This window comes from Rhagoletis zephyria, unplaced genomic scaffold, assembly GCF_001687245.7.
Source record: "Rhagoletis zephyria isolate East Lansing unplaced genomic scaffold, Rhagoletis_zephyria_1.1 Rzeph_scaffold_04521, whole genome shotgun sequence".
In the NCBI taxonomy this organism is placed as follows: domain Eukaryota; kingdom Metazoa; phylum Arthropoda; class Insecta; order Diptera; family Tephritidae; genus Rhagoletis; species Rhagoletis zephyria.
Genome location: NW_016161604.1, coordinates 32,928 through 49,885, shown reverse-complemented (window position 1 = coordinate 49,885; position 16,958 = coordinate 32,928). Strand labels below are relative to the sequence as shown.

Sequence of the window (16,958 nt, the reverse complement as noted above, 5' to 3'; positions counted from 1 at the left end):
ATGTTCGGCTCCGCCCGAACTTAGACTTTCTTACTTGTTTAAGCTAAAATTTTTTTGATATTTGTTTTATAAAGATGTGGCTCATGCTTTAACAAAAACTATATAAATCGCACTTTCAAACTTTATACAGAACTTAGAAAAATTCCACAATTTTTTTTTTTTAACATGAATTTTTAGACATTTTTTGGGTAGGCAGTTAACAAGTGAGCGGCTAAAAAATCGCATTGATATTCAATTTTTTATTTTTTTGCTGACGGCTTTTACGGTTTTTTTCATATCATTATCTGATAGAATTCACTAGAAAAGTCTACTCTTGTTAGGAAGCGTGACCACTCCTACTTTAGCGCTTAACGCTATGCCCACTATCGCACCTGATGGCATAGCAATGCATAGGAGCGCTCCGAAGGTGACCCAAACAGATCCGTCGGCAGCCCCTCTGGAGTTGAAGTCCAATAAAAATCTTCACGGATGGATCGAAGCTGAAAGGCCGAGTTAGAGAAGGTATTTTTCTGTCAGGAACTCTCAATAAATCTCATTTTCAGGCTGTTGGATTTCTGCAGCGTCTTTGAGGCAAAGATGGTAGCTATAAAAGAGTCAGTCGATTTCCTACGCACCAGTGGTTTGAAGACTAGAAGGGTAAATATTAGGATAGTTAATTCCGGGATCCCCAAAATCCCGGGTTCCGGCCTTTTTTAAGTCCCGAAAATCCCGAGATTCTTGGCAAATAATCCCTGGGTTTTCGAGATTTGTAACTTGCACTAATGGCAATAATAGAAACTACTTTTCTTGACCAGTATTGGCTATATTTATTTTTTTATTTAATAATATATATTTTTTGTAAATACATATAAATAATACCGTGCGATAGTAAATTTTACACACAAAAATCAATATATTCGCGAAACCATGGGCCAAATATTGTAAAATTGTGTTTTTAGTTTTTCTCTTTGACGACAGTAATTCAAAAATGATTTAAACATTTCAGTGAAACGTGCTTTGAGAAGAAGTATGTGCTTCAAATTAAGGAGGAATTTCTGTAGAATCCAATCAGATTAAATTTTTTGGTGCATAAGGACTGGTAAATATTGAAAATGGCCTTTTAAAATTTTATCCTTGAAATTTCGCAATATTTGTTTCGAATTTCGTACTCCTAACTTTATCAGCTTAAAAAATTACCGATTCGTCCTTGTGAATCCAAAAAATTTGAAAAAAAAAATATTTTTTTAATCCCATTAAATTTTTAGGATCTTATCTTTTTATTTTTATTTCTTTTGTCTATTTTCCAATTAAAATTTCTTTTAGTTTTTAGATTTTGTAATTTTTTTGAATCTTTAAGTATTATTTTTTTCTTTTTTGATTGAATTTTTTCTTCATCTAAATTAAATTTTAGATTTTATTGTTTTAATAAGAAATAAGTATGTTTTTAAATTTAATTTTAAAAAAAATGTATATTTATTTTTGCTTTATTTTAATTTTTTTTTTATATTTTTTTCTTTTATTTATTAGCTGTCACTTTTTTTAAGGAAAATATATATATATACATTTTTTATTTAATTTAATAAGAACAAAAAATGAATGAAAGCGAACAGCATAACACTAAGGCCTCCTCGTTAGCAGATCTTTCAATAAGTTTTTCGAAAGACAGTAAAGAGCTTTCAAGATAGTTGGCCGAATTGACAATTGCCTTACGAAAGACTTCTGTCTTTCGAAAGACTGTGATGAGTTGAAAGGCAGTTGCTAGAATTGCCCTGTTAATATAGTCACGGATTCCTACTGCTGCAGCCGCTTGAAGGAAGAGGCCCGGCATTCGGTATTCGGAGTGGACATCAGCTGCCCGCGGAACTTTGTTTTAAGCACCAACCGCTTCTCTTAATCTAAATCAGATTATCTGTAGTTAGCGTTCAAGAAAATTTAATTAATGTCCAAGTGAGCCCTATTCATAGCCCCACTAAAAGTGGACACATGTTTTTTTTGCTGGGTAGGTGTGTGCTGTTATTTATGTACATACATATAATTTTATGGCTTTCTACATACAACTAAATGCACATGAATGTATGTACGTATGTGTATATGCTGTCTCCTTCACTTTATACCGATCAGCTGTTACTCCAGAGCCCTCTACCCGATCTCCATGCTTTAATAAAAACTTTTGCATAACTACTAAGTACATTAAAATTCGCTCATTTTTCCACTCTCTCACAGCATACATACATTTTGTTGTTGATTCTGCAATTTAGTAAATGATTTATTAAATTATTGATACGTTGTTCTTTACGNCAAAGTACCACAGACAAGAAATGTTCAAGAATAACCCGAAACATTTGCTGGAGCTAACAAAAACCGATGCCGAAAAGTGGCTTAACAGCTTCGACACAATACTCACGGATTGCGATGGTGAGCGTTGGTGAAGTATTTTATGAGTTTGTATTTACTTTTCGCAAGCGCTAACAAAAAGTCTGCCAGATAGTGAAAGTGCTGAGCGAGTGTGTCTCATATATAACTAAGAGAATCCAAAAGCGCAAAAGCGAAGAGGTGACGCACTGACAAGAAAGTCTCTTTGACGCTACTTAGCATAAACGCCAGCAAGCCAACCTGCTGGGTTACATTTCTAAATTCTAAATTACTTTTTACTCTCAATTCAGGCGTGCTTTGGCACGAAGGCATCGCCATAGATGGTGTACCCGAAGCTATCGCATTGCTGAAGGCGCGCGGCAAACAAATCTACTTTGTCACCAATAACGGTATTAAGACCCGCCGTGATATATGGCAGACAGCGACTTCGATCGGCTACGACATACCCGAAACTCGCATTATTGCGCCTATTCATGCTATTGTAGAGTATCTGCAAGCGCGAAATTTTCGCAAAAAAGTTTACATCATCGGCGCTGAAGCTATAAGGCAGGAGCTAACAGAAGCGGGCATAGAAAGTTTTGGTCCCGGTCCGGATATCCTACAAGGTAAATTAAGTGACTACATCGCCCAGCAAGTGGCCGCACAATCGACTGATGAGGTTGGCGCTGTCATTGTGGGTTTCGATGAGCACATCACATTTCCCAAAATGTTGAAGGCCTCCAATTTTCTGGGCTCAAATGCAGCATGTCTATTCATGACTACCAACACCGATGCGGTACATCGTTATCCAGAATTTCGTATACCTGGTACGGGTGCGCTTTTGAGTGCCTTGGAAACGACGGTGGGACGTAAGGCGCTGCAGTTTGGTAAACCTAATCCGGGGATTTGCGAGGAGTTGATTAAGTCAGGCAGATTGGTGGCCGAGCGGACGCTCATGATTGGAGATGTGTGAGTGAAATATGAATTTAATCAATGTTAACGGGGGAAAGCCTTGTGCCGTGCAGTTTTAGTAAAGAATACTAAATTTATATGATGCATTTTGGGTTTTTCAGCTGCAAGGTTGACATTTTATTTGGCCACAATTGCGGTTTCCAGACTTTATTAGTTGGAACTGGTCATAACAGTGCGTATGAACTGGATGAGGTGCTGCAAACTCCCGGTGAAAACCAACATTATTATGTACCCGATTTTTTCATACCCTCATTGGGAAATTTAACAGAATTAATTTCCTAATCTGCGTTTTTTTTGTGAATAAATTTTGAAGAAATATCTCATTGTGTTTTCATTTTGAATCCAGGAAATATGAATTTAAACAATTTAGCGTTCTTGGGATCCCTTCGCGTGCTGGAGGTACAAGGAATAATACCTGAAAGGGATACCTGTAAAACGATAATCGCCATGTTAAGCGGGGGAACTTACTTTATACACTGATGGTTCCAAACTTGAGGGTGGCATACTGGGGCCGGAGTGTGTGGACCTAGATTTCAAAAAAGCGTTCCAGGCGCAAATTTTCGCAATTGTGGCAACAATAAACATCATGTCGGATAGCCAGACAGCTTGCTAAACCGTATCAAAAGTAGTAGACCTTTGCAAAAAAAAGTACTCAGAAAATCTAGGAACCAACAACAGAGTAACCCTGCGGTAGGTTCAGAGCCATGAGGGCTTCGAAGGCAAAGAAAAGGCTGAGAAAAGAGAAAAAGGCAGTCCAACAGATTCATAACTCCCACTCGCGGAATCTCTGAGCAGATGCTAACTCTTAGCAGAACTCTCGCCGGATACCTGACAGGGCACTGCAAACTGAGGTACCATCTACACAAAATTGGGCTCTCTGAGGAGACGAAATGCAGGTTTTTTTTGGGTAGGAGGAGAAACCTCAGAACATATATTATGTGACTGCCCGCGTATAAATCGATTTAGACTAATACACTTTGGAGGCTTAATGCCTAAATATTTATGAACATACATATGTAAACTTTCAAGATTTTATATATTTAGATCAAAAATATAACAATCTTACCGAAACTTTTTTGAAACACTATTTCGCCTCTTCCAATTAAATTCTTCTTTTAAGTCCACTTATCTGGCGAAGACCACGAATTAAACTGGTGCTATGGTCAGGATATGGAAGGCAATAGAAGATATCGTTTTCTTCTTGTTACGAAATGGTATCATAATCGAGAATCAAAAGCGTAGATGTCTTTAGGACCGAATCGCTAAATCAGCCTGAGTTGTTCGACGATATTCAGATCTTAGCTTTTTTACGGGCACTGTCTAATAATAAAAGTTTCATCAGCGCTGCAGCTGTTGTTCTGTTGACTGATAACCAGTAATTTTGACCTTCTATTTGATTTAAACTATGCGGTCCCGGTTTTCGGATCCATCCTATATTTCAACGAGCCAGGTCTGGGTTACCTTACGGATGAATCGAAGCTGAATGAGAAGGTTGGGGGAGTTGTCTTCCGCGAAGAACTCTCCATCAATCTAAAATTTAGGCTTCCGGAATACTTCTGCGTTTTCCAAGCAGAGATAGCCGCCATAAAGGAAGCTTCGGATTGTTTGTTTTCCAGTGTGAGAGCTTTTAAGGACGCCGTCAGGGCTCTTGGCTTCTTGATCATTCGTTCGAGAACAGTGGAGGATTGTTTGACTCCCTTTTCGACTGTATCGTTTTACTACTGTATTAAGCTTATTTGAGTTTCGGGTTACAGAATAATCATTGCAAACTGCATAGCCGATGAACTGGCAAGACAGGGAACCCTTGAGGAAGTGCACCCCTGACTTTGTGTGGGCCACTTCTGAACACGTAGCCAGCTCAGCGGGCGCTAGGCGAAGACTTTGGAATATAAGGAGCCTAAAGCCTTCTGACCACCTGCAGACCGGAAGCGGTCCATTGAACTTTTAGGATTTCTTGCTATCGGTGGGAGTTCTAACAGGTCATTACGTGATAGGTTAGAATGAAGTAAGGCTTCATATCATCGAATACCCTAAGTGCACAAACTGCGTGGAGGCGTTTAATTCCGCGCTTTGATCAAACCTTCGATCATACTTAGCATTGTTGCTATAAATTGTGTCATACATAGAGTAATGTACTTTTAAGAATAAATATAAGCGTAGGTTGCTTGGCTCCTATTTGGAAGGAGTTGCATGGTAATCATGCCTATTACGATATCCGACCGATGGCATCCGCACGGATGTCATCAGATTCGCACTGTCGGAATAAGCGAGGGCAAAGGATTAGATTCGTGCGAATGGTATCTGTCTGTTTCCGAGGGATGACATTCTCATGAATCTAATCCTTCTCATTCGCTTGTTATGACAGTGCGAATCGGATTAGATCCGTGCGGATGGCATCCGTCGGATGCTACCAAAATAATTACAGATTAGATTTGTCTACTTCAATAATGTTAAACTTCTTTTATTGTACGAATGTTTAGTACATTTAAATTTTTTCTTACATTATTACTTATCCAAAATAAAGCTAACGGTAATATTTTAGCCATTAGGCAGTTTACGATTATTTTCTAGCTTCTTAACAAAAGAGTTGATAATTTTAATACATTTCATTATCATTTATTAAATTCACGCACATATTTAGTATTTTATTTTCGGCCCGTGTTACTCAGACGGCACTGTACACAATCTTCACTAATACAAACACTTTCAAACGCACTCTCCTCATTCACACAATCCTATGCATAATTTTGAAACATTGGGCCTCCGCACACTAGCCTGCTCAGTCGGACTGAGCAGTCCACCACTCGAACGCACACTGGACTGAGCAGTCGACCGAAAAGAGGTTTCAGTTTTGTATACATGAATTTCGCTTGATTGTGTTAGTGCATGGTGGCATTTGTAAACAAAACGAAATACAAAACATGTTGTCTATGTGTGCGTGTCAGTCCACCGTCTATCCGCGACTGAAATGAACGAGGTAAACTCGAACTCTCTTCCCCCTCTTATCCACACAAAACCGGTTTTAGGCGGACTGAGCAGTCCAGTGTGCGGAGGCCCATTAATAAGCTCTGTGGCCTCAAAACTGCACACTGTACTCTTGCAAATGCTAGAGCTTTGTGACATTCAAACTGTTCAAACCGTTAACGAGTTAAAGCTAAACTGTTTCATCACATTGGAATTTAATAAATTGTGTTTTCTTTTGTTGTATGACACTTCTTAAGTAAAATTTGATTTAATTACTTAAATGCTTACATCAACTAATTGTAATTACTCTTGTATCTTTATTTTTTTTTTAATTTTTTTTTTCTTTGTCTGTGCTTTTTGTATTTTCCAAGTCCTTTTTCAAGTTTCTATTTAGATATTTTCCTTATTTTAGCAATTTAGTTAAGAAGAAATTAAATTTGCAGTTGTTAAGCAAAAAACGTGTTTAAGCAATGACAGAGAGCAGACGTAAGCCTCTTGAAATTTGTTGTTTTCCCGTTTTTTTTTTTTCAATGTAAACGGCAGCATTTGTTCCTAAATTTTCTCTTTCTAAAAATATGTTTTTGATTTAAATAATTTATCATCACACCAAATTCGTACTACCAGCATTTAGCAAATTAATAAGGTTTTATTCCAAATAAGTAAGTGATGCTACGCCCCTTACACGCTGCTCCATTGCCATTCGTTTGATTTCCTCTCGGACTTGCTCTAAATTGCTAAAAGGTAACATCAGGTGGTCGTTGGCGTATTCGCTAATATTCGTGAGCTGCGCGACAAATAACCATACCAATAGAATACATTGATGAGTAGAAAGAGCATCGGAAAGACGATACGTGATGCGCGATCGATTTTCGAAACGGAATTGTACTGCGGCACACGCTTACCTTTGCGACGCGCCTCTAACTCTTCGCGTCGATAGAAGGACATGCGTCTCTTGCCGGAGGCACGATGTGGAGTGGGTTCTGAATGGAGAGAAGAAGCAAAGAAATTTTTGTAAACGGGGCGTGGATATAACAAAAATTTGTGCCATTTGAAATTGTCACATGAAAATGAATTGTATTACTATTTTTATAAACACAAAAAACAATTTACATTAAATGCCCCGTGAAAACACGGCGTTAGGTGATTCCTTCAATGGGGAAACTTGTGCTGGTATTCAGTAAGTAGTGCTTTCTCTCAAAATAATTTTTCACCACGAGTGGTGAACGAAGACTTGTGCTAGAATAACAACTAAATATGTACTACCTACTAAACAGCTTGCATGAGATTTCCCTGGAAATTATGTTTTGAATTAAGTTGCATTGCAGATTTTTCAGTTCAGCGTCAAATTCAATGGCGCTTTCTTTTCGACAAAAAATGTTACCCTTTTGTTGCCCTTTTCTTTAGATTTGTGCGCAGAGGGCAATGAGTAGGCAAGGAAACGCCATACGTCTGTAATGATTTCCACGTGCTCTGGAAGTTGTTCTGTAGAAGATTTGAATGCAACTCCATGCACTAAACGGCTGCAGGCTTCCAAAAATGTAAAGGAAAATAAGTCCCCCGTTCCTGCCGGTGTTCCTAATTTAGTTTTGAAACTAGCCCTCACCAGTTTCCTATCAGCATTCACGAACCTATTTAAGGGATGCCCAGCGGAGGGAACATTCCCATCACTTTGGAAGAGGTATTGCTACCCAAACCCGGTAAACCACTGACGGAACCTTCCAGCTAGATGCCCATACGCCTGCTCTATGCGGAGGGAAAGGTCCTTGAACGTGTTATATGCAGCCGTCTCGAAAACGAGGTCCAAGTTTTGCTTCCGAAAAGGGAGATCCATCATTCACTCAGTAAACATTGTTACCCAGCTGAAACGCGACGCAATCAGTGGCTCGTGTTGGCTCGGAACTGGGCAAAAATCCTAGACGCACTGGTTCATATCAGGGTAGCTTTATACCTTAGAATGCCCATACAAGCTACTTAGAAGGCCGTTTGGAGTACGAAACCTCAGCAGGTGTGAAAAGTCGAAAAATCTCAAGCGGCGTTCCCCAAGACTCTGTGCTTGGACTTTTGTCTTGGAACATTATGCACGACGGAGTTCTTCGCCTTAAGGTACCCAAGGCGACCGAGGTAATTGGTTTTGCGGATGACATCGTGGTTGTAGTTACTGGGAAACACTTAAGCGAAATTTGCGATAAAGGCAATAAAGCCATAGAAGCCGTACAATGGTGGCTTCAAGAAAAAAATGGCCTTAAGCTGGAGGAGCAGAAAACGGAGGCGCCTGTTTGGCACAGAGCATTGCAACACTCATCGTACTTCCGCGGTGTGAAATCATCGCCACAGATTATGTGCCCTTCGGGTATGCTGTGCGTTCGAAGCAGTCTCGGATGAGGCAGCATTGGTTGTCGCTAGATTGTAGCCCATCGGGCAGCAGCAAAGCTTTTTGGGAGCGAAATTAAAACTTCCACGGTAAAAGATGCCTGCAGGCTAGCCCGGCAACAATGGGACAACTCGCTGTATCCCGGATATGAATCGCTGGCTTGACAAAACGCACGGCGAAGTAGACTTTTACTTAACTTGTATTTATACCGGTTTAAACATGAATCTGATCCTGTAGGCGACCACTGCGGAGGGGATGTTATAGTAGATGTAAACCATGTGTTCTTCGAATGGCGCATTTTGAGGATGCAAGACGGCTGATTCGCCGAGCATTTGGAGGAAATCACTCATCCGAATCATTCGTACATGGAGCAAGACAGTGAAAAATGGAGTCATGCTTGGCGGAAGTCTCATAGGGTGCGGAACTAGACGAAAACAACGGACCTACCCTGAACTCAAGATTTTATCCACCTTTTACTAACTGTGAGTATATTCTATTTCCTAAGTTCGCAGTTGCGAAAATATTACGAAAAGCTTCAACATTCTTACCTTCACTCGCTCGCAAATGTGCCTCCTCATCATCCTCGTCGGACATATCGAACCCGACGCGCCCTCGCTTGCGACGTCGGAAACATGGCCACGCGAAACAATTGAAGTTGTAACGACCACCACCAGCAGCTTCATTTCTACCGCCGGCAAGCATACGCCGATTCGCGCCTGAATTGCGACGAGACCGTGCACCCACACCGATGCCGCTGCTGCTCGTCGAACCTTTGCCCGCGCCATGTATCGGTATCGAACACATCGAAAGCGGTATAACTTCATAGAGCCTTGAATCGGTGCTCTCATTGAATTCGCTTTTAAGCGTACGTGCATCAGCATCCGATTCGGTATCCGAATCCATTTCCTCTATAATGAAATAACATTCGCCCGAACCATATTTGGTAAAGTAATGTACGACAGCGAATTGTAGAATTGTAGCAAAGATGAAGGCGAAAGAGAGGAATACGAAGAAATCCAATGCGGTGAGGTAAGGCACCTTTGGCAGATCGGTACGTGCCTCCAAACCGAGAAATGTCATTGTCAGTACGGTGGTTATGCCCAGCGAGACGCGATCTGCGGTAGCTTCACGATTAAGCCAGAACGAGACCCAGGATAGAACGACCAGTAGACAGCAAGGGCCGTAGACTTGTATGAGAAAATTGCCCATATGGCGTTGTAGGTGAAAATTAACCATTAACATTGAGTACTCAGCTGTTGGTATAGGGGACAGGAAAAGAGAGAGAGAGAGAGAAACGAGAAAAATATGTTTAGTGCATTGCGAAAACTTAAATGAAGTGCTATCAATTAAAAAAGTTTTTATTTTATTTTTATTTTTGTGTGACTAATCAATTGCTTTGCCTATGGCTACATAGTGCATTGTTGTTGTTGTTGGTGCATATTAATCACTGCAGTGGTTCAATGCGCTTTGGCTATTCCCATGATTTATTATCTCTTAGAGCTCAACTAAATCATTCGTACTCAGCGACTGGTTGACCTACATGACGTATGAGTAACCGAAAAAAAACTAAAAAAAAGGAAAAAAATCAAACAAAAAGTAGCCCCCTTTAACAAATAAAAACAAATAATACCAAATAAATCAAATCTTTACTTACACGCCCGACTCGATTCGAAACGCACTGAACCCGGTGCATCCAAATTACTACCAACCCCAAAACCACCGCGTCCCGCACCAACACCCACACCACCACCACCACCACCACCACCAAAGGCACCTTTGTCCAACTGCGACCCAGTACCGCGTACATGTTGATTCTTTGCACCCGGCCCCGCAAACGTACTCATCGATTTGCTGCCATATTTCTGATTGTAACGATTGTGGTTGAAATCGTTGCCCGTATTCTTGTTGTTGTAGTAGTAATTGTTGCTATTTCTATTGCCACCCCTATTGTTGCTGCTGTCCGATGTTGCATCATGCGGTGCAGCGGCTTTGTAGATCACATCGGTGAGGTTGCCAGCGGGGCAATCAACCAAATCGAATTGTGACAATTTCATATCCTCAGCAATGGCAACAGCTGGTCGCTCGCGATTCCAACGATAAACAACATCCGCTGTCGTGTAGCCAACTGTAGTGTGAGTGAAGAGAAGGAAAGTGTTAGTTAAAATGTAAAAAAAAAAAATGTATGTATGTAGCAGAAAATGAGTTCATTTGTTTGCGTAACTGCAGCGTGTCAACGAGTTTAGCGATTGTGAGATTGTTAGACAAGCGATTGTTGAGAGTGTCAGTGAGTTTCACAACATTTTCTGATGGAAGGTATTAAGTGAGTTGAGTAAGTAATGAATTTCAAGTACGCAAGTGATAAATGAAGTAAATAAGAGTAACATCTGGCACTGCGAAAAACCAAAATTGCATTGATAAGTGTTTAAGAAGTAGCTAAAGTCTGTGGGCGGCCGACGTGGCTGGTAAGATCCTGCTATCATTTCTATACCGCCCACCATCCAAAAAATTGTCTTTTCTAAAAGCTGCCGCTGTGGTGTAGTGGTAAGCAGTGAGCACTTCCACTCCGCAGCGACTGGGTCCAAGCCCTGATCAAAGCAACATCGCAAAAAAATTTAGAAAAAAGGTTTTTTCTTTACAGCGGTTGCCCCTCGGCAGGCAATTTCCTTTTTGAAAAAAAAAATAAATAATTAAAAGAAAAATATATAGATATTTTTTAAAGGAACCTACGCTGCAAACTTCTTAGGCACTTCTAGAATGTGCAGCGCTGCTTTTTGTTATATATTAAATATGAATGCAGCGCGTTATCGCCCTTATATGTACATTTAATTAAAAGAAAACTAAAATAAAAAATTAAATACGTTCCTAAGAATAATGAATAAAAATGAATATTTCTTCTTTAAAAAAATAATATAATCTAATAATTAAAAAAATATTTTATTAAAAAAAACTAAATTAAAAAAGAAAAAATTAAATAAGTTCCCTAAAAATTACATAAAATAAAAAAATTAAATAAAAAACAGAAATCTAAAAATAAATAAGAAACAACACCTTCATTAAAAAAAGAAGAGACAAAAAAATAATCATTAAATGAAATAAAAAATTATTTTTTTTTCTCTTTAAAACAATAAAATCTGAAAGCTAAATTAAATACAGAAAACAAATAAAAATATGAAAATATATGAAATGAAAAAAAAAAAACTTTTTAAAATAATAAAATCTAAAAATTAAAGGAAAATCACAAAACATATAATTAAAAATGGAACAAAAATCCATGCTTCCGTCTGTATGGTAAAGTTTTGTCCAAAAAATAATAAAAGTGATATTTTCGTAGAGATTGGTTACTAATTTCTTGTGCAAACTGTTTAAAATTGTATTAAGAGAATATCTTTTAAAATAAAGACACAAAACGTGTTGTTTCATTTCTTGCTGTCAGTGACGGTAATCATTATGAGTAAAATAATTATCAGTACCCTCTATCTCGCGCCGATCTCTATTGTGAACACTTGTTTGAGTAACTGTATATATGAGATAAAATTTCAATGCCTGTTGTTACATGGTTAAGTGATTCATTTAAGCTTGCTGAGAAGAAATAACCTATGACATAGACACATATGTAAGTATGTATATAAGAGAGAAGCTAAATCAACATATATTCGCATATGGTTACATAACAATATTAGGGCAGGCGTTTGCTTCTTTAATCATTCGTTTTTTGCATACCTATCTGATGTTTCTTTAGCTCGTTACACAAATTGCGCTGTTGTTGTTGGTGCTCTGTTTTTATTGTCATTGTCGCAGTTAGCAAAATGTGTTTGCATGTTTACTCAATTCAAGTGTCAGACAGTACTAAATTGATTCATTCAGGTGGCACACTACAAAACTGCTGAAGCTGCTCACCTTCGTTACATATGTACGAGTATGTACTTGGTAGAATAAATGAGTTTCTGCAGATGGAAGTAACTATTTTCATTGATTTGTATTGGAATTGATTTATTTTGTAGTTTACTGGCAAGGCAAAAATTCAAAAAATTCGTATCCAGCAAATATCAACGAAGGCTAGACACGCCCTGTGGCCATCGAACTGTAATGAAAATGCCAATAAGGCATGTAATCTACTCAGACATAATTTGTACGCAAAAAATGAAAATACTTTTATGTGTGTATGTGTGCCGCAGCGGTACTTGTGAGGAATGGTTGTCTCATCGGCTTTCCCCTTGCGATTGATTGATGAGATTTTTTTGCATCTTCACACTAATTTGCGTCTCATCTGATTATTTATACTTTTTTAGTTCATTTAAACATTTGTTTCAACATTTTCCTTTAATTTCTTTCACTCCTTCGCATTCGTTGATTTCAATAAACAGCCAAATACCATTACAACCTTGTTTCCTTTTCCTTTACCGTACTAATTTCCGTTGTTGTTTGGCAGTTGACGAGTTAATGAGAGTCAGCAGATAGGTTTTGAACTGCTTAGAATGTAAGTTTGAAATCAGCAATACAATTTTTTGTATGCATGTATGTATGTATGTATGTAGTTAAAATGGGTGTTACAAGTATACATTTTTTAATTTCGCAAGCTACAATATTCGCATATGTGTAAGAATATTGTCTTCTACCCGAATTCCGCATGCACTTTGCACAAATTTGAATTTCAAAATATGGAATTCATTAAAATTTATGTGCACTCGCCCCTAGTATCTTTTGCACGCAAAGACAGGAAGTAGACAGTCGCTCTGCTTTTTTTATTTTGCTTATTTTAGAAGTCAGCAAAAAATATTGCAAGAAAAATCAAATGTCAGAAGTAAGCGCAAAACAATAAACAGCGTATGTTGCAAATGAATCAAACACTTGACAACAACTTAATTATTTTGTATTGAGGTTACGTATGCGCCGAGGCACCCCAGCAAAGCAAAGCTGTGAAACCACTATTATAAGTACATATATGCAGGTTTTGCACACACTTGGAATAGCTTAGAAGATAGTTCATAGTGGAAAATTATTAAAATTTAAACGGTACTAGGGTGGAAATTCGACCGCTTAGGTTATCTGCAAAGTTTGTTTTTTATTGATCTTTCGAATTATAGTTTTACAAGATTTTCTAATAAATTTTTTAGAGTCGCAGAACTTTAAATTGAAACTTAGTGATGGCGTTACATACTTACGGTACTTAAAAACTAAATTTCGGGTTGAGTGGGATCGAGATAAAATAAAATATTTAGTGTCGTGCTCATCTCTAATTGCTACACAAACTGCATTTTATAAGGTCGTAGGCCAATTCTGCCAACGCTGGACATGGCTCATTAAGAGTATACGTGATACAAAAATCGTGATTATGTCGATCGCAAATGGACATTCCCGAACTGAACCACGGTTTACGAAATACATTTGCACAATTTGCAAGTGTTGTTTGGCGTAAGTCTATTTACGATGAAATGACATACTAAACTCTGCACGTGTGATAATAGCATTATCAGATCTAACCAATTTAGAACCATTTAATCATCATGGGATGCTTTAAAAAACCCGCCTTCAGCACCAAAGGAACCTGAACTTAATATTATGGCACTATACAAAATGACAGCTCATGCTTTGTGCTTACATTATTCGAATGTGGAGATAGCGGAATATCTATCAAATGATCTCTTGAATCTCTAAGAAGTCACCTCTTCGGAGCTACTAAAAGTAAACAAGTAAAGAAGCATAAGTTCGGGCGAAGATATCGTCGTTTCAATTTTCGCTAAACTAACTAAAAGTCTATAACACTCTTATTTCTTAAGAGATTGTTGTAACCATTAATTTGGAGTAAATGAGCGCCCTCAGTCATGGAAATATCTGAGGTTTTCTATATCTCAAATTTAGCGTTATACGTGAGGTGTGTGTAATTTTAGTCCGATTTGAATGATTTTCAACGAATTGCTTTTTCGTACCACGGTTATTAAGTGCACCGAGTTTGGTAGAAATCGATAAATCTTTTACCGAGATACACATTTGTGGTCATAAATGGGCGGCGCCACGCCCAAGATCCAAAATTTATGATAATCTAATTTTCTGCTAAGTGGTTATTGCAGTGATCGATTTGGAGTCAATTAGCTTTGGTAATTACTGATTTATCTCAGTTTTCGTTCTACTGTAAATTACCGTTATATGGGAGCTGAGCGCGGTTATTGTCCGATTTATAAGATTTTCAAGAGATTTTTTAACTGGATTTTAAGAAAACCTTCACCGAGAATTAGTGAAGCGGCTACTGAGGTACAGCATTTCACCATAAGTGGGCGGGGTCGTGCCCATTTTCCAAAAATTTCCTAATCATATTATTTTGTACCAAAATTCTAATTCACGTACTAATTTTAAACAAATTCGATGCAAGATTTACTGAAATATCGTAGTTTTAACATTTGTCGAAAATACCGTTATAAGTCCGACTTCGCCCATTTTCAATACCAACCTACCAACATTTGTCTGTATCTATCTCGATTTCTTTAGGTGTTACAAACAACCGTTATACGAACAAAGTTATGATACCCTTGTGCACAAGTGCGCTCAGATATAAAAATGAGGAAGAAAAATTGAGAAGAGATTTAAGAAACATCTAGCAGCTAATTATAACAACAAAATGACCTGTAGAGAGGCGGGTTAGTAAATTCGAAGTTGAGAAAACAGTCTAAATAATAAATAAAAATCGGAGACGTATCTACCAATACTAGATAGCCATTCATAGCAAGGATTTGGCTCTCTTCTTTTTAGAAGGACCGGTCAGAAATTCTCGACAAAATATCTGTATCTTCACATTGATTAATGCCAATACTAACCCATGGACTAAATATTAACTTATGGATTAAAATTGTAAGAGCTCTTACCGGGATTATCAAAGATTATTTTCGTATTACAACAATGCACACATGATGGCACATATCAATTAATTTTCTCTGCAGGAGATGTTGTGATGAAGACAAGGTGGTAAAACGTACTACATTTTTTGTCTATGTTCCGAACTAGATACTATAGAAACACTTGGGGTTATTTATATTTAGTAGTCTGGCATTTTGGACTATTGGACCGGATAACAAACGAGTCAGGGGTAAAATATGTTCAGTATTTTAGGTAACAATGGTTAGAGGATTGGACAGGTCCCAAACTGATGCAGCTTGTGTACTCAGTAGTACCTTGGTACTACTTCAATGGTCTTTGTTAGTAAGATGGTACATATGTATTTATGTGCAAAGCCTATTTTTGGCCTAAACTCCACATAACTATACTAGATCATCTATACTGAAAATCCTCTTTTAAATATTCACTGTTTACATCTGTTACGCAGATATAGCTATGTATATAGTATATTCACGGTGCGGCGAAATACATTTAAATACACACACATTTAAATACATATGTATGTACTATATTTGTTTTTGCGGCTTTCAAATTGTGTCACATTGAGGTTTACTATGCGGATATGCATACATTACAATACATTTGTACATATATAGTATGTACTTTGTAGGCAGTCGTACGCACGTCTATTTGATGTGTAATGTGTAAATTGATTTTTAATGATGTTACGTATACGACTGGTGGTACGTCTCAAAAATCAAAAGTGCAAATTGAAATGCAAAAAAAAATCGATTTCATTCGAATATAAATCATGTTTAATGGATGCAATTAGCTTGAAAGACGTAAAAAATGTAGTAGATGCTGAATTTTTCTGTGACTGAATATAAAAAGTACTAAAAAGATATTTGGTTTTAAAATGCCTATATGAAGTTAGCTGCTGATCAAACAAAGAATTTTTACTTTGTATAGGGCTTTTTAGAAACATTAAATATTTCTTTGATCTGAGCTCGTTAGTCATGTGCATATATATGTCTGAAAAAATACGTAGAGTCGAATATGGATGAGTAATAGTAAATTTCCACTAGGCATTAAATGACAACATTCTTAATGACAATGTTGGGCATTAAAAATTTCCGTGCCATTACGTTCATAAAAATAGTCACATTTTCACATGGCATTTTTTAATTGGTATACATTTTTGGTAATTTCAATGACTAGGGGAAATTCGGCATAAGATAGAACAACAAAAAATTATACTCCAATTCAGACCTAAGAATATATGGGGCACCTAATGTAAATAATTGAAGAAGATTTCCGCATTCAAAAATTTACTTACAACACAATTTACCCACAAGAATCCTTCTGGAATTATTAGGGGAAATAGTTTAAATTGGGGTTTCCTAATGGCAGCCATAGCCTAGTGAGTAAAGGTGTCTACTAACTCAGTTTTTGGGGGATCGAGGAGAACTCTACTTTCATATATTCTCTCTCG

The 16,958-nt window shown here is 37.7% G+C and overlaps 2 protein-coding genes across 2 annotated transcripts in view; one reads left to right on the top strand and one right to left on the bottom strand.

Annotated features, from left to right (window-relative positions):
• The first annotated feature begins 2,283 nt into the window (after positions 1 to 2,283).
• LOC108370855 (phosphoglycolate phosphatase 1B, chloroplastic-like) lies at positions 2,284 to 3,622 on the top strand. Its single transcript, XM_017626273.1, has 3 exons — positions 2,284 to 2,394; positions 2,643 to 3,300; positions 3,405 to 3,622. The coding sequence occupies exons 1-3, from the start codon at positions 2,298 to 2,300 to the stop codon at positions 3,583 to 3,585; spliced, it is 936 nt and encodes a 311-aa protein (XP_017481762.1). The 5' UTR covers positions 2,284 to 2,297; the 3' UTR covers positions 3,586 to 3,622.
• A 3,137-nt stretch (positions 3,623 to 6,759) lies between these two features.
• LOC108370853 (gamma-aminobutyric acid receptor alpha-like) overlaps positions 6,760 to 16,958 on the bottom strand; it is a 24,892-nt gene continuing 14,693 nt past the window's right edge. Inside the window, 3 exon segments of the mRNA XM_017626272.1 lie at positions 6,760 to 7,247; positions 9,187 to 9,891; positions 10,401 to 10,763. Of these exon segments, the coding sequence (XP_017481761.1) occupies positions 7,015 to 7,247; positions 9,187 to 9,891; positions 10,401 to 10,763 (1,301 nt within the window). The 3' untranslated portion in view covers positions 6,760 to 7,014.